Here is an 18,911-nt window from a genome sequence, read left to right as displayed (position 1 = left end):
CTATTTGTAGGCAACTTTTGGGGTGTCCAAATGATGGTGGAATATTAACATATGTTCTGCAGTTTCAAGCATATCTCTCAACCAACTGTATTGCATCAAAGAGAATGGATGATTTCTAGGCTATAACAACTACTAACAGACTAGGCTCCAAACCATAAATGTATTTATGTAACTTAAAATCATCATTAACACTTCATATACATTTTTAGATTCAAAACCTAATTGGTATACTCTCTTGTTGTCATGCTTCTTTGATCCAATTGGTACCATCTTCTAGCCAGCTTTTCCTTCTTAACAATGGGCACAAATACATGGTCAATTTGAGCCTTAAAGTCTTCCCAACCATAAATTTTAAATTTTTTTCCTTCACATATCTCTACCATATATGTGCGAAACCTTCTTGGTAAAAGTAGCAAAATGAATTTTTTGTTCATCTGACCTTGGATAAATTTCAGAATAGGACTCAAGTTTTGATGTCCATTCCTCTAGATAAGATGGGAAATATGAATGCCCACTATATTTGGTCATTATGATCTTATCATATAGAGCTCTCTCACTCAATGCTTGCTTTCTATTAGAAGTTTGTGGATGTTAGTCCAAGTAACTTCCATTGGAACCTGGATTATTTGAGAAGCTCCTCTAATATACAAGCTAAAATCTTCGTGCAACTGGTTGCACTCTTATTCCTTGAGGATTTGTTTGCATGGATACTTGCAATGGATTCCTCATTTCTATGGGAAGGTTTATCAACCTTGTAGCTACTGTTAGGAATCCATTTGTGTCTAACTATATCTAGGTAATAATTCAAATTTAGAGGTTGAATAATGACTATCTTGCTTTAAATTTGTTCCTACTTTCCTTATTTACCGATAGCATTGCCACTACTTATGAGATTTGAGCTATTAGCTTATCCAAATAGTCTTTAGTGGATTGGGCCATGTAATCAATTGCCTCTTTGGTTAATGCATTCGAATGAGCCATCTATTCAACCATTTTGTCAATTTTTGACACTGATTCGAATGTCTAACCAAATGTTTGGTCCCATGATTGCACAAAGTTGCATTAAGAGTACTATAGGCCCCATGCTCTTATGACTCCTCATGATGGTATTCTTGTGGATGCTTAACTATAGAATCTCTGATTTGTTGCTATACATTATTATAAATCTTGTTCTTACCTATGTTCCCTGCCATTTTTGAGTGCTGTCAAAATAGAGCTGATGTCACAAAAATAGCTATATATTTTGACATTGATATCTAAAAAATGTACTTTATAATCCAAATCAAAGGGAAGAATGTGATCTTTGAGATGAGCTATCAAACATATCATTATAATCATATGAAAATATTCTTGAACTACTTTTTAGTGTTGTACAAAATAGTCCAACAACCTGTAAAAGCCATGTCTTCGATGTAAAACTGCATGTAAACCCTATACAAGGTCTCTAAACCTTTTTCCAATCACTATAAGACCTATAAATACTTAATGCAACCCGGTAGGACTTGAAATCAACATGTATGCGCTCAAAAGCACCTTGCAGTATCCTACTATGCCTAGAAAATACCTAGAAATGATCTAAAATTCCCTATTTCTCTTGTAACCACCTATAACCTATTATCCAAAGTTTATGGTAACATGTAAAATCCATGTACTAATTAACAAATGCTTGATTATTTGTTCAAGATCGTGCCTTCAATGCTCCACTCATTGTATCTATGTGAGGGATAAATTGGTATTTATGGCTCCCTATGTGGTGGGATATAAGACTTGAGGGGTGTGTAAATTTCCTCAAGTTGGATTGTGCACCCTTTTGAGATCTCCAATATGGGGTAGGATAATCTCTCTTTTTTCTTGTATCTCACAAAGAGCATCCACTTTTTCCTTGTGGATATTTGAACATGGTAGGAGCATACTACACTAAGAAATCATGGATGAAATGCATCACCCAAATAAAATCTTTCAGCTTTGATGATGTGCAAGGATTGAATAGAAACAATGGATTGAGATGAGGGATTGCCTTAATAATTTAGTGACTCATTGATTACTAACTTACCCTAAATTTCTTTTGGAAATAGTAAATGATCCAAGCACAAAATTAGAGTTTATTAAATCCATAAGCAACATTTTGAATGAAAGCTTGATTTTAGGAAAATGATGCCCAAAATTGCTCTATGGAACTTTTAGATTTCCTTGAAGAGGGATTTATCTTATAAAGCATCGAAATCATGCCTATGGATGATCTAATCTCTCATCAACAAGAGGATGTTGGCTATGGCAAATGGAATTAGAGATATTTTAGAGAAAAATGCATTAGATTACATTTTCAATAGAGGCTTGAAGCTTGAAGAATCAAGGAGAACCAATCTTTAGTAGGTCGAAGAATAGCTCCCAAATGCTCAATGAGTTCCAATGGTGAGGGTTCAATGTCAAGCAATGATCCACTTCCATTAGTTGAAGATCAATAGAACCTCGATGTTAAAGAGTCTTTAGCATTTTTGAATGCATGTTGATGATGGATGAAGGCTTGAAACCAAGAATCCCCAAATTTTCATCCATAATAGCTTCTTCATGACCCATGAGCTCTAATATTTTCAATCTTACTTCAATCTTCAAGTAGAAGCACTTTAGAAGAGTCTCAAGGCCAAGAAACTAATGAATCTTCAAGAAATTGTGAGCTTCAAGCAAGTGGCTTTAATGGTTGTCATGCTGTGCATTTAGGGTTTCTGTGAAGGACTTAAAGGGAATGAAAGGAGGGCTCCAAATCAAGAAAAAGAGTTTGCCATTTGATATCTAATACCCAAGGAATCTCCAAAGTAAAGATCAGAAGTAACAAATTAAGAATATCAAGCCTATTGGCCAATGTGAAATGCACCACAAATTGTGAGACTAAACTAGGAGCTCTTCTTGGTCAAGGCTTGCAACATTGGTTATGAGCTTGTTTCTCACATACTCTAGAATGCATTTAGGCTAATGTTTTATTCTAAACGATGTTGAAGCTATATATAGCTCAGCCTATCTAGACTAGCTCTCACCTATATATATGTAGCTTATGATCAATATGATATAGTCTTTGGGAGTATACATAGTGTGTCTCTTCTCTCTCTCGCATCTCTACATATCTTCTCTCTACATCTCAACATGGTATCAAAGCTATCACAATCAACTATAACCTATTCCTTGAAGAAGACAATTAGGAAGTATACCCATGTAGTATCTCTTCAATTCTTGATTCATGTTCTTTTCATGCTTAAATTTGATGTATTGTGTATTTTATGAGCATCTTATGTTCTGAATTTTAAGCATAGAATAAGTTCATTCGATCATCATCAATCATTATTTAGATTGCAGATATGTTGAATTAAATATATGCCTTACTTGGACACCCTAAAAGTTTCTATTTGGGAAACTCTTAAGGCAATGCCTTTCTCAAGAAAACCAGTTGTTGTGATGTATTAGAACTCTCAAGCTTTCTTCCTAGCAAATCCCTACTCAATTTGGAGTTCTATGTCAAAAATTATATCAGTTCATGTAAAGTGGACTTGAAATAGAAAAACAAATAGAATAATAGCTTTTCGTACAGACTTCTACGACAAGGTTTCATCACGATTACTCACTCTTGAGTTTCTGCTAAAATTTACCCTTCTGGACAATGTTCCCTTCCTCACTTTCAAGAACAAGGATTTCTTGGATGAAAAGCAAAGATGTTGCTAATTCTTGAAGGTGACAACTTATATGATATTGTTCTTGGTAATTATGAATGTCCATCTCAACCAATTGATCAGACTCATGATAATACCATTTTAATTGAATGACCTATCTTTGAAGAATGGCAAAGTGCTTATAATGAGTGGGTCACACTCAACAAAGTAGCTCGTCGGTATATTCTTTCTGCTCTTCAAGAATCTCTTATGCTTGATCTATGTTATCTTTCAAACTCACAAGCTATATGGGAGTATTTGATAGCAAATTTTAAGAAGAAATATATTACAAAAATACCTTATATTCGTAGTCAACTCACTAAGTTACAATACAACATCGGAACTTCTATGACAACACATATCGAATCATTCAAGAACATTATCAATCAACTTGTTGCTGGTGATGTCATTCCATGAAAGCAATTAGTGAATATTGTGCTTCCCGTGGTTTTTTCATCCGCAGCTAGAGAACTTTGTTTGAGTGGGGGTGTTGAAGCTATATATAGCCCATCCTATCTAGACTAAGTCTCACCTATATATATGTACACTATGATCAATATGATAAGTCTTTGGGAGTGTACATGGTGTCTCTTCTCTCTCTCTCTCTCTCTCTCTCTCTCTCTCTCTCTCTCTCTCTCTCTCTCTCTCTCTCTCTCTCTCTCTCTCTCTCTCGTGTCTCTACATATCTTCTCTCTCTACATCTCAACAAATGGTAAGGTGGATGGAGGTAGAAAGGATTCCACCATTGAAGCTTCATCATGTCCCTTCCTCTCTTCAAAAACTTGTCAATTTATATAAAACCTTGGTAGAAACTCATCAAATGATCTATATGTATAGTGCACATAGATTGATGCATTGAAGCCAACAAGTATTGCATTTTTTAAGTGCTTGTTAATTCTTAATCACTATCAAACATCATTATTGTCCGATTACGGGATCTTAGACTTGCTATATTGAGATTTCATCTCTCTTAGCTTTCCTTGAAAATGTTCTCAACCACACAATTCATAACTCTTAACTTTCCTTGAAAATGTTCTCAAGCACATCTTTGGTGAGGATAAATTCATTTTTTTAAATTACAAAATGACTATTAAGGTACATATCAACTTTATGCCCTACCCATTCCTTATCAAATTTGCCAAATTTTGCTAATACAATTCAACTATAATCTTGATGCTTACAAAATGACTCTCTTCAATTGTCATGGCTTTCACAAGTAAGAGAGCGTATTAGAGCATCTTGTGTATCATGAGGAACATTGTGGTATAAAGTCAAGGATTTCTTACAATTTGACAAATACAAGCATCTTTGAGAGCATATGATGTTATCTATCACCATCCAAGGGAAACACCATCTATTATATCATGGCTTTCTCAAGTGGGTAATAGAGCATATAACTACATCTTGACAAACATATTGCTCATATCTTGAAGACACCTCATGGATATAGATTCTAAAGGGTAGCTTACAATTTTGATCAATACGAGCACTTTGGAAGCATATGACATTTGTCTATGAAACATACAATGAATGCACCATCTATTGTTATGATGGTGGTGAGGTACAACCACAATGTATTCGCTTAGTGCTCGATGTCCCTACAAATTTAAGCTCGTGGGAAAACAAATAGTTCAAGGCGATGTGTCAATTAATGCTCTCTAAGACAATTAATTATTATCATTTACTATCTTTTTTTATAAATGGAAGCCATTTCTAACATGTTTTTTTCTTGTAATGTGATTGATTTATTAAGGTGCAAACAAGTTATTAGAATCCTCATAGCCCTCCATAGAAATAAAGCTTGAATCCACCAATCCATCCCTAGGAATTGAACCCAAGTTCTCATGCAACCCCACGCAAATGCCCTCTCACATGTAGCTTTCAACAAGAGTACTTAGGAGAATGAGGCCATAGAGGAAGAAAGTGTACATGTTAGCAAAGAATTGATCATAAGCTAGAAACCCTAAGTGCATCACACAAAGAAGAGCTAAAGAGGTGGATAATGACAGCACAAAATCCACTAAGCCCCAAACTAAAGATCAAGATACCTCTATTGATAAACATTGTAAGGCAAACTTCAACTCAAAAGCCCACCTACAGTTGGTCTCATAGATTCTTGTAGAATCCATTCAAAATGAAAATGGACGAAAACTTTGATTGGCTACTAAAGAAAGTGGTCCTCAAAGTAGATTAGGTATGCAATAATGTCTTTACATTCGACATAAGGTGGTGATGTAAACATAGCTAATTAACACACACTAAAGCGACGAACATTTGCCAAAAGTCGTAGACAAAAAGCATCATTAGTTTGATATCAAAGCAAAAGTAATGCACTAGAATAGGCAAATGGCAACCCATCTCACCTATGAATACAATGTTCAAAATCCTAGCCAAAATTGTAGTGAATACATTTTCACCAATGATCCAAAGGTACCTCAACAAGTACTAGTATGGGTTTATCAAAGGGAGATCTCTCCTAGACATACCAAGTACTAGTATGGGTTTATGAAAGGGAGATCCCTCTTACACAGTGTGCTTGATGCAATGGTGGGCTAAGGATTTGTAGACAACCTGTTAGTGCTAGAAGCGAAGGAATGACAACTTGAAAAAGCCTTAAAGATGTTGGATTTGTACATGTAAGATCTGCTAGATTCTCGTTTAATTTCCATAAATCTTTGCTCAATAGTGTAATTGAGGATGACATGCTCAAATTAGGTTGGAAAGGGAAAGTCACAAATAGAGGGCAAATTTTTCAGCTATTTGTTTGTCCAATTAATATCTTTTCACACCTAAAATTATGCTCGTGGAAACATTTTTGTCACAGAACTAAGTATCTCTGCCAATCTTGCAATGCGTGCAAGGTCCAATATGCTTGGAGCTAGACTAATATCTGAATCGAAGTGTGATGCCATTAGAGCTTTCAAGACCTTACTAAACATTTTCAAGGATAATGTAATCATCTTTCCAGACTAGTTTCTCGTGTCACATGCTGGATTAGGTACCAGATTGAGATATTTCTGAAGGTCCGGATGAGCTTAGCTGCTTGCTTCTTTTTCTTCAATTTAGGCACTGTAGATGATAGTGAGCAGCTTCACATCATCAGACCCCACTAGTTCTAGCCCCATTCTGATGCCTTGCAAACTCTTTTCAAGTTCCAAATCCTGGGAGCTCCTACCAATTTCAGCATATGGCATTATGCCCTCAGATCCTGTCTCACATGCATTTTCCTTTCTCAAGCACTCCTCAACAAGATGAAGTAGACTGATTGCTAAAGACCTCACTTTTTCACCCACAAGCTTCAAAGATAGGGAAAACCTCCCACATTCAGATAAAGCCTTCAATATATGAAAAACAAAAGTGGCATCAAACACGTTAGTGAGACCAATGCCTCTGGTTTGATCTTCAGAGTCAATAAAAGGTGTGTTATTCTCTTGTGCCGGTGGAGAAGAGGATCTCCAGAAAGATAACACAGTAATTATATCAGCCAATATTGAAGGGGGAATCTCAACTTTGAAAATATTGGGCAGCTCTCGTGGTGGGATGCCATGCAGTATGCAGAGCTTCTTTTGTAAACATGGGCTCGCCCTTCTCCACTCCCTTTTAAAAGTATCAACAGTCCTGAAAGAAGGGAGTTCCAAAGTGTCACTCATAGCGACACTATCATTTCTCTTTGGTGACCAGGGTCTTTCTTGTGAGCTTGTACTGGCCATTTCCCCAGATGAATGTCCATTTGCATGCTGGAACACAACTTCCTGCTTTGGAGACACCTCGAAACAGCCATTGTCACCACTTGATATTTCAATAGTACCTGATGCATCAAATGACCATGGAGGCATGGCAGGAGACTTTGGCACCACTTCTCTCTTTCTATTGCGGTCCAATGGTTTTATGTGAGCCATTGATACCTGCCACACAGGAAAACCACACTCAGATATGTTCACATCAAAGGTTGATTACCGTTTACACTGGTTTCACTGCAAATAAATATCAAACCTAAGTAAAGATATAGCTCAAACAGAAATTTCAGCTCATATCCTAATCTATAGGGCTCACAGATGACAACACCTTTGTAATTACTTCGACAACTAACTTTCTAGCAAGGAAGAACACAATCGGCCATAGTTTGTATAACATATTTACATGGAAGTGTTACTAAATGCAATAAACTAAGCCCTATAAAACACACATTGTTCATTCTTACATTTCTCTGTCCAACTTGGGCACCTCAGCCATGTTACAAGTTTAGCTGGTTACTCTTATCATATGTTTTCTGAAGTAGAAAGCATGCCAAGAGCATATTTATTTACCAGGGCCAAACAAAACACAGTTTGACATTTAGATGTTTCTGTGCTTAATATTTAAGGACACTTTTCTCCAATGGCTTTACCCACCAAAGCAGCAAATGTTTCATAATCAACATGCTGCGCAGCTGCACGTTTTTTTGCTGCATCAATTTCTTGGCGTCGTGCTTCATCTTGTACTGCAGTCTCTAGCTCCTTACTGTATTTGGGAATTGGCCTTGACTCACACATTTCTAGAAATGAAACGGAAACTCCAAGCTTAGAAATCTTTGAGTAGAAGAAATCTTTAAACAAATAACGGTTAGAAGGTTGTTATCATAGTAACATACAATGAGATACACCTACAACTCATATGACATGATTGTTCAAACACTTGAAAAGAACAATATAAACAACAATTATGTGGAATCAATTCAAGCAAGCAAGGTGTGAATAAAGAGTTTAACTGGTTAGTTTTAGCTTGAGGAAAGAAGCTTAGGAGTAGAAGATAAAAAGCAAAAGATGAATCAATCGTTGCAACTGTTTTGGACAGCATAAAATTACGCATGTTTTCTACATTGTCTGACGGCCGTCTAAAACATCCTTACATAGCAATTCGAGCAATCATGGAGCTTCAACCCAAATAGAAACTAATCTCCTTCTCTCTTCTATGTCTCTATTCAATGGAATGGCATTGCTTCTTGATTTGCTTCAAAGAGGCTCCTCTTCTTGCTTTCGATCTTCAATGCTTTGCTTGGTGATGGATGCACAACCACAAGGATGATGGCTCTGATGCCAAGTGAAAGGATAAGAGATTCAAGAAGGCTCATAGACAAACTAGGCCATAAGTTTGAGAAAGCAAAGAAAACCACATGCCATTGCATAGAGCTTGTCTCTTTAAATAGACACAAGATTGGATACATTGTATTGAGTCCAGTTTGACTTGCCACCTTAGATCCTTATCTATCCAACTCAACATTCTCATCTACCCACACTCTTAAGTTATAGTTCATACTGTGTTGAAACGAAGTAGAGATGGTACTCCTACATGAGCTAATATAACTTGGAATCTTATTATCCAACCTAGATCCACGAGTAGTTTAGGGGTTCTTGACCCAAATAGTTAGGATGCAACACTAATGGTAAAAGCTCATTGTGAGGGGTCTTCTTCCAGGTAAGGAGCCATGGAAGAAGCTACTATTATGGAGATTAGAGAATCATTACTCATGCTCATGGAAAACTATGGCAGCCTAGCACACATTGGCTATTTCAGCATATCCAAGATACAAGGCTTTGAAACATTTTTAAGGTTAGATTTGTTGCATCTATTATACGGGCATGGAAATCAATATTTATAGGACTTCGTCAAATTGACCCAACAAGTGTTGAAGAGAAGTTGAGGCAACCACTTCTTTTTAATCAGCTACTCAAGACAAAGAGAGGCCACACCATTGAAGAGAGGACCCTCCTATCTTGAGGGAGGTTCTCTGCATAGGTAGCTTTTACGGTGAGGAAGTGGTTTGCCTTTCTAGAGCTGTCAGCCCATATACAGACAGAGACTTTCAAGGTATTAGGGGGGCAAGAATCATAATGGAAAGCATCAAGGAGATGGTATCCCTTGAATGGAGAAATGACATAGTGATAGATCAAACATGGATAGGGGTCTTTACCAAGGGAGAGAGCCTCCTTGCAATGGTAGCCACTAGTGGAGATAGTGTGTTTACTTTTTCAGTAGAGATGGATGACAAACTTAAACGAGAGAATTTGGATCAATTAGAGTTCACAAGATGCTCTCAACAAAGGATTAGAGCTGTAGATCATTGTGATAGGACTTGGTACTTAGACCCAAACCCTCAGACTTGTATGGAAGATGGATGGGGACATTGGGCATATAGAAGGAGGCCACTACGAGACTTCATTAGGATCCTGGGGAGTGGATATGGAGAGATCCGTTTATAGAGATGCCTCAAGTTGTGCCCTCCTTTGGCTATACCACTAGGTTGGGGAGAAGAATTGTGTGTAGAATCAGAGTGGTACCAACTGCAACTGAGCATTGGACTATCCAAGATATATCACAGTCTTTCCTTGCAAACTTCTAGAGGAGATTGGAAGATAGCTTTAGATCAAGAAAGATTCCACTCTTTCTTTGGTTACTAGCACACGAGTTTAGCAATCGATACATGGCTTGGCACAAACAAAATATGCATTTAAAAAAATGTATTGCTTTGTGCTTTGTTGTCCTTAACATGTACTGGAAAAATATGCTACCGATACGTACCGATGATGAGAATGTCAAAATTGATGAGATGGAAGTGGGCATGTAGCCACAAGGGAAGGTGTTGCCCCTTTGCAATAGTTACAAGTACTTGTATTCACACATCCTATTGATAGTGAGGGCTATCCAAGTAGTAGTCAAGGAAAGGTCTGAAAAGTTCCCCTTATCGGATGTCTATGTGAAGCCTCATTCTCTCGATTGGTGGAACTTCTATGTACATGCCACAAGAGGGGATGATGCACGGTTCAAGGAGGTCTTTTGATTTCCAATATCCTTGTTCTTGCAACTATCCACATTATTGCATGATAATTTGAAACAAAGGAATACACCATACACCTTAGGATCTATTTGCAAGAGAATCATTTCAGTCGAGAAGATAATCACAATAGCTATGCTTCCTCTTGCGAGTGGCATGCACTACACAGAGATTGGAGAAAACCTTGGGTTGGGAATCCACTCTCTCTAAGATAGTGCACAAGTTTGTAGATGTTGTTTTCACACAGATCTTTTTTTATCCGCTACCCGAGAGGTGCAAAAAGCATGGCCAAAGTAAAAGATAGATTCATTATAAACAAGGGATTGCCAAACTGTCGTGGGGCCTTTGATGTTATGCATGTGAATATGGACAAGCCTCGAGGTGTCAATGCCAATAGTTGATTTGATAGAAACAAAAATTACTCCATATCTGTTCAGTGTGTTATTGACATGGATTTGCATTTCCTAGATGTTTATGCTGATTAGACTAGGGCTACATACGACAGCCATGTATTGCGCAACTCTATCTTCTATGCACGAGCGCTTAGTGGACAATACCTTACAAGCCCTATCTGTGGACAATACCTTACAGGCCCTATCTACAATGATGGTCAATTTTCAATTAGAGAATATATTATCAACGATGGTGGATTTGATTTGAACTACATGAATGGCTAATGACATCTTATAGATTACCACAAACGGAAATTGAGAGGGAGTACAACTATGTAGTTGCTTCAACAAGAAGTGTTGAGCGAGCTTCTAGGCACTTAAAACAACGTTGGTGCTATTTGAATGGAAAAATATCTCAACTGTTACCTACAAGCTTTTGGACGCTTAAAACAACGTCGGTGCTATTTAAATGGAAAAATATCTCAGCCGTCACCTAAGTTTCTTTCATAATGCATTGCAGTTTGTTGTGCATTGAACAATACATATATTGATGGGCAAGAAATGATTGAACATGAGTATGTAAGACTGCCCATAAATCATATTCCTCTCCGCACACCACCACCTTTGCACAACCTTAAATCCAACGTGATTGCCTTGCTCGTTATGTGGTGCAAAGACATGGGTAACATGTGGCACATTTGCAACCTTCAAAAAGTCACATCATTATGATATTCATCTTACATGTTGCTTTTATAAATGTATGCAAACCTGCTTTTTCTGTGCCTTCTTTCCATGCTAACGATAAAGTTTGACATCTCTGTTGCTCAATGTTTTTGTCAAACTGTCATATTTACTACCATTTAATAACATAAAGCAAATGTAACATTTTCACTTGCACTCATGTAAAATCCATCAAACATGTTTTTTGCCAAAACATGATAAAAGCTATAGGCTAGCACCATTGCAATCGCTAGCACCATTGCAATCACTGCGACTCATTCTCGGAGAGTTGTGAATACTTTCAGTTGCTAGAATAGCAATTTTGAAGCCAAGTTGTGATCCTAGGGATTGGGCTAGTGGCTAGATGAAGTGGCTACCTCATAAAGGAAATGTGTTAAGGCAACAAGCTCCCACATTACCTCATTTGCCTCTCTCTCATTCTCGCGACATGCATAGTCATCCTCAATTTGATGATTGAGTCTCTCCCTCTGCATTGCTATGCCGGTCTCAATTTGTTGACTGAGACACCCCCTTTGTATTACTATGTTGGTCTACAAGGCCTCTCGCTCCCATGTTGTACACCTTTCCTCTGCTTCAGAGAACTAATCCATTAATTGCTTGGTAGTCTCCTCCAAACCTCAACCTAGCATTGTGTGGTTCCCCTTCCGCCGTTTGTGTCCACCAATGGAGGATATGTCTGCAGCTACAAGCTCTTCAACACCAATGGCTACTTCTTTAGGGTTGGATACACCATTTTTAGTATTTTTTTATGCTTCGTGAGGCGCTAGAGGTGCTTCAAAATGCTTCGAAATAGTAGTACAAGTTGCTTTGCTCTATCCTAAAATATATCTCAAAAAATTACCATGCAAAGTGCAGTATAAGCACTTGGGGTATCTGCAAAGGTGTCAACCACATCATCCCCTAAATCAATTGTGTGCTCACCACCTATTCTCAATATTTTCTGATGCTTTGTGAGACGCCGAAGGTGCTTCAAAAGGCTTCCAAACATTAGTACAATTTGCTTTGCTTTATCCTAAAATATATCTCAAAAATTTACCATGCAAAGTGCAATATAGGCACACGAGGTATTTGCAGAGGTATCAACCACATCATCCCCTAAATCAATTGTGCGCTCACCACCTATATGGTTCTCAATGGCATCATAGAGTTGTTAGTAGTCGTGTGTGTTGTGTGGTCATCTCCTGCGTGTAAGCCTCAGTCTAAGTCACACAAGAACATTAGGAGCTCTAACAATGTATTTGTTTGTCATTTTATGTATTTTAGATACTTTAGATGGAGGGCACATTAGTGCATTTCTTTTTGGGCACTTTTGGCCATTTTTAGGGGTTTGATCATATTTAGGGTTTTTCCACTTTTTGCCTGTATATATACAGGCCTACCCTCCCACTCTTATTATCCACCATTGATCCTTCATGATTAGCCAACCCTCCTCATTCTCTCATCTCCCCACTACCATCTAGCACCCACACTAACGCATAGAGTTGCGTGTTGGAGCTAATTGTTGCAGTCTTGTACCTTCAACCATTCCACTCACATTGTTCCTTCTCTCTTGCATTCTCTCTATCTCCTCTCCATGTTCACTTTCCTCTTTCCGTAGCACACTCTCACATGGTATTAGAGCCACGCGTGGAAGCCAGAGATTTTGAAGAGGAGCACTCTATTCGCAGTTCCAGCCATTTTCATGGCCAGTCAGGGGGCAGCATACTGTGTTTTGCTTTCTGACAGGCTAGATGGCCTTCTAAAAGGCTGGGTGGCCATTATTCAGTGCTGGACAGCCTCTTTTCTGGTCTGTCCCATTTGTGTTTAACAAGCAGCCCCTCCGACAGGCTGGACGGCCTTCTAACAGGCTGGGCAGCCATTATTCAGTGCTGGACAGTCTATTTTCTGGTCTGTCCCATTTGCATTTTGCAAGCAACTCCTCCTCCAGCACACATGCAGCAGGTTTAGACCTCTGTTTCAGGTAGGCGATACCCCCCTTTTGCTGGGTGGCATTTTTCTCTGTAATTGGTGCAATTTTAGGAGGCCCTGATCTGCACTTCAGGCAGCTGAACCACCTCCAATCTGCATTTAGATACTGCAGAGCAGTTTCCAGCTCTGGGCGGCTTCACACATACCTGGGAGACCTTCTCCAAGCTGGGCAGCACGTTTCCAGGCAGGGCGACACCTTTTATGTGCTGAGCAGCCTGTTTTTACAGGTGGGCAAACCTTCGTTTGCTGTACTTTCTATTGGACATTCACTTTAGTTTACCAAGTGGACCCTTTCCTAGTTGGGTAACAAGTTTTTTACCTGTTTTGACTGCATTTATTGCAGCCATACCTGCGTTTTGCAGATCAGCCCCTCCTTCCTCAGCATCAACTCATCTCTCACCTCAGAGACTCCCCGTGTACATTGCTTTCCGATTAGCAAATTGACGGACCTCGTACATGTGGAGGACATCCCGGTTGTAGCATCCTCTTTGTTTCTTGCAGGTACTTATTGAAGGACATCTATGGCCAACATATATGTTTCAGGGGATCGTGCAGTTTGGGCCAATTCTGAACGACCACCATCCTATCACTCTTTCCCATTATATTCTTCTAGGGTTTCTAGTCCCCGATTGGCATTGATGGCATCTCCTGAGCAAGAGCATGTCCTACCCTCTCTACCCGCATGCAACAAGCTGGATGGGACAAACCACCCTCTATGGTCATGCCGCATGGAATGCCTCTTCAACAACTACGACCTTTGGGATTTTTTTCCCATCCCTATACCCCAACATACTGTGGATCCTCATAATGGTGTGACCGCAAATTCGGTAACTTTATGGGATCATATGAATGCTAGAGCCCGCTCTATTCTCTTATTGAGTTATAAAGATTCCATGCTCGTGCATGTTAGACATATCCACACCACTGCAAAGGTTTGGAGGAGATTAGCATCTCTCTTCCGGATCCAAACGTTTGGGCATTGATTATCTCTTGAGTTGAAGCTACAACAACTTTCTATAGCAAACTCCCCTACAATGAGGAACCTCATCAACAAGATGGAGGAGCTTCATGATGAGCTTGCATCCTTGGTACGAACATTTCTTCGAAGCACCTAGCTATGACACTTCTCTCTTCTATCACCAAGATATGATGTGTTCTTTACCAATCTTCTCACTTCCCATAGCCAACAAACTCTCACTTGGGAAGAGCTAGTCCCATTGGTGCTTCAACAGGATGCACATCACAGTAAGCCAGATTCTTGTGTTTGCCGAGATATGATGTGTTCTTTACCAATCTTCTTACTTCTCATAGCCAGCACTCACTTGGGAAGAGCTAGTCCCATTGGTGCTTGAATAGGATGCACATCACAGTGAGCCAGATTCTTGTGGAGCTCATGCACCTGGCTATGCCTATGCGGCTTTATCTACAGGTATAGGACATGCCAAGCAAAAGAAAGGGAAGAGAAAGAAGTTGGAATCATCTTCCGACTCTAATACAAACCTCGCACCCCGAAGAGTAAGTGTTGAAGGATATACCCTCACCTTCATCCAAGAGCAAAGGGTGGATCTACATCAGAGCCTTTGACTGCCTCTACTTTGCTACCCGCTATTACCATCAAGTTCATATTTCTACACATTTATCAAGTGGAGAAGCCTTCTTCAACTATCCCATCTTCTAAGCAGTCTTGGCTCATTGACAATGGTGCATGGAGTCTTACGACTCCCCGAGGTGATTTATTACAATATCTCCATCCATCAGAGGGTGTCATCACTGTCGGTGACATCTCTTCGATGCCTATTAGTGGTGTTGGCACCTTGCCTCTATTGGCTGACTGTCCATCGAGCTCCGTTTCTAAGGCCCTATATGTTCCAAACTTGGGCTTCCATCTTCTCTCAGTTCATGGCCTTCCTAGTCTCGGGACCTGCGTTGTCTTCACCGAGCCAGCCATCTTTGTTGAGGATTCTTTACCAAATTTTTGTGACAAGTTGGCTAGAGAGGGGTCTATCTATGCTCCGTTCCCTTCCATTTTGTAGGGTCCTCCAAGGCACTTTTCTATTGCTACAACCATTCCCGATTGTGCACCATTTATACCACAAGTTCCATCTCATCCCCCACCATCTCCTCTGGTGGTTCACTCGTACCTCTCATCCCTTTCAGAGGGGGAAAATATCGGTGATGCGGCTGTGGATTTCCTCGCCCTTTGTGTTTCAAAGGGAGCTTCCCAAGATTATGATGAGTTTCTTCGAGGTTTCTAGTCTACTTTGGAACTTTCCTTTATGCGGCAACCTCGTTTCTTCATCATCAGGCCACCACCCCCTGCTACTTAGCCCTTGGTCCCTGATATTTCCATGCACCTTATGGTACCCTCAATTGTTCCTCACTATCATCTCATAGTTGAATCAAAGGCTTGGCTCACCCATTCTCAACTGAAGTTCTTAGGAGTGATCCATTCAAAGCCTCTCCATTTCCCTTGCCCTTTGGTGGGCCTTCCATTTGATCGGATTTTACTATGGAGAGGGGGTCTTGCTCCTTGGCGGGCATTCTTTTTCAACGGACTTCATCCACATTGGCACTCTTCCTACCACCCTCAAATCCACATCTCCTTTTGCCTTTTGCCACATCTAGGATCTAAGAGGAGGTGTTAGCAATCGTGTGTCTTATGCAGTAATCTCCAACCTGTAAGCCTCAGTCTGAGTCAAACAAGGACATTAGGAGCTCTAACGTTGTATTTGTTTGTCATTTATGTGTTTTAGACACTTTAGATGGAGGACGCATTAGTGCGTTTCTTTTTAGGCAATGATGGCCATTTTTAGGGGTTTGACCACTTTTTGCCTATATATTGGTGGCCTACCCTCCTACTCTTATTATCCATCATTGATCCTTCGAAATCAACCAGCCCTCCTCATTCTCTTATTATCCCCCTAATATCGTCTAGCGCCCACACTAACACATAGAGCTACATGTTGGGGCTGACTATTGCAGCCTTGTACCTTAGGCCATTGCAGTCACATTGTTCATTCTCTCTCTTACATTCTTTCTTCGTCTCCTCATCTCTATGTTCACTTTTCTCTTTTCATTCCCCACTCTCACAAGAGTCTCGCATTGTTCATTCTCTCTCTTGCATTCTCTCTTCGTCTCCTCATCTCTATGTTCACTTTTCTCTTTTCGTTCCCCACTCTCACAAGAGTCTCGCATCAAATGAAACTAGCAACTTTGTGGACTTTTCCTTCCTTGATGCCATTTGCCAATATGATGGATGACCGAACAAGATCTAGCACTCAGTCATAGATGGTTTTCCATTCCCAATGTACTCAATTCCACCTTGTCTTGCATTACCTAGCTATTTTGTGCACATTTCTCGGCCACATATTCCCAACTTAAGTCCATCTTTGCATTGACAAGTACTAAGGTTTCTTGAGCATCCCAAGGATTTGTTTCGACTACTTGCGTATTCTCAGTTTGAGCAATCGGATCATTGTTATTTTCACTACCCGAGGCTTCTACTACTTGGGCTTCCTACTCTTCAAATGGCAATGTGTCGTGTGGAACAGGTTCATGCTGCACAAGAGAAGATGAGGACTCCTCGGCCACATTGCCTTCCTCAATGAGGTTTGATGGAGGTTGCAAAGAGGCATGGAAGTACTAGTGCCGTTCATCCCCAACCGTCCTACAGCACACCTATGCACTAAGGAAATTGAAGTCGTTTATTCTCCAGATCCATGTGATCTGACACATCAAGCATAGACAACATTGTTCCACGGTGTCGTGAAGAGAGTGATGGAATCTACAACACTCTTGAAAAGGAGTGGCGCTACCGTCCCGTAGGTGTGCCCATGCCATAGAAGAAGTTGCTCGATGTGGCTAGGCATGTGGAAGCACATAGACCTCTACATGGGTGCAATGGTGTCAAGGGCAAAGGTCCAACACCAAATGAGCCTCTTGATAATCCAAGGCTGAACAGCCTACCTGCCAAGAATGCAATATAAATAGGGTAGGATGGGAGTGGTTGTGGAGAGTTGTGCGACACAAAAATGTATGGATATGGAGGAGTCTGTCTATCATGCTTGAGTTGAGAGGAAGGCACAAATGAGTCAAGATCATCCACATCATCACTCTAAGACCTCAACAAATACCCAACATGAAAGAAGATGCTTAGATGTTGAAAATTGTATTTCTAATTATAAGAAGCCTATGAAAAGAGCGGGAAAATTCCATGGTTACTTAGTGCAACACAAAAAATTTGAGCATTATAAAAACAACATCAGTTTTCTCATCATCTCATCATCTTAACATTCACTAGAAAATGAGCAATACAAAAGGGAGCTATTATCATAGCTCACATGTTGCAGGAAATGAATAAGAAATTAGATCATGATAATTAAGAAAGAGAAGGACAAATTGTGGTCTGCGTGCATTGAATTCCAGCCCTAAGTATGTTCAATGGCACGAGAAGAAATTATAAATTTGTCAAGAAGGGCTGCAATACAAACACCACCTCAAAACAAAAGTGTAATGGAGAGGTTTTACTGGATTGCATGTTTTTAGGAACAATCTCCACAATACCCATTCTGATTCTAACAAGACAAGTATTGGACATGCCAGGTCAATTTTCAAACCAGCATATGAGTGATTGATTTCAAGTAGTCATGCATTACTGATTCATTAGGGACAAATATACATGCAATCAGCCGTATAGCAGCAAAGCTGCAGCATGAATATGAAATATGAGCTCGAGAAAGACTCATTACAGAATAACAACCATAGCAAAGGGTTTTGTACCTTGATTTTAAGGATGAGTTTTCACATCTCAATGACAAAATCACTATCTTCGTGGACACAACCACACAATAGGCTGCAGACGTCAAGTTCCTGCAACAGTCACAGCAAGATACGATGTTTGTTCTTCCAGACACGAATCACATTCTCATAAAGATAGAACTTGAGCAACATATTTTGAAAATGCTCAGAGGTCATACGTACTATTGCTGACTGCAAGGACAATCTCTCCAGACAGAGACAGATGCAGAGGAGAAGGAATGCATTCAAGGGCCAGAATTGTAAGTCCCCCCAAAAAGATGTCTGTTATCATTGAATGAGAATATTAAAACTCGGAACACCTGCCAGACAATGAGAATTGATGAATCAAATAAAATTTGCATGCAGTCTTTGCCTTGAGAGGGAGATGCCGGATACTGAGAACAGTTTGCAGACAGCTGTGGCAGACGATCTCCAAGCAAATCAAAATCAATTTCCCTGGACGCTGGGGAAAAAACACAGTTGCAACGCTTGTTTGGTACATGC

The 18,911-nt window shown here is 39.7% G+C and overlaps 1 protein-coding gene across 2 annotated transcripts; it reads right to left on the bottom strand.

Moving 5' to 3' along the window:
- Positions 1-6,371: 6,371 nt before the first annotated feature.
- LOC148024956 (dynein axonemal assembly factor 19 homolog) lies at positions 6,372-18,638 on the bottom strand. 2 transcript variants are annotated; one of them, XM_087694639.1, is made up of 4 exons: positions 18,591-18,638; positions 18,390-18,479; positions 8,090-8,232; positions 6,372-7,603 (listed from the first exon to the last, which is right to left on the bottom strand). In XM_087694639.1, the coding sequence occupies exons 3-4, from the start codon at positions 8,228-8,230 to the stop codon at positions 6,761-6,763; spliced, it is 984 nt and encodes a 327-aa protein (XP_087550765.1). In that variant the 5' UTR covers positions 8,231-8,232; positions 18,390-18,479; positions 18,591-18,638; the 3' UTR covers positions 6,372-6,760. The 2 variants fall into 2 exon arrangements, with proteins under 2 accessions (XP_087550765.1, XP_087550766.1); XM_087694640.1 differs by lacking the exon at positions 8,090-8,232 and having other exon boundaries at positions 18,591-18,635.
- Between the last annotated feature and the right edge of the window lie 273 nt (positions 18,639-18,911).

The sequence above is a fragment of the Lygodium microphyllum genome, chromosome 15, assembly GCF_053477565.2.
Source record: "Lygodium microphyllum isolate KBCC chromosome 15, Lygodium_microphyllum_v1.1.10, whole genome shotgun sequence".
Lineage (NCBI taxonomy): Eukaryota > Viridiplantae > Streptophyta > Polypodiopsida > Schizaeales > Lygodiaceae > Lygodium > Lygodium microphyllum.
The sequence above is the reverse complement of the archived record's forward strand: the minus strand, read 5'-3'. Positions and strand labels throughout refer to the sequence as shown.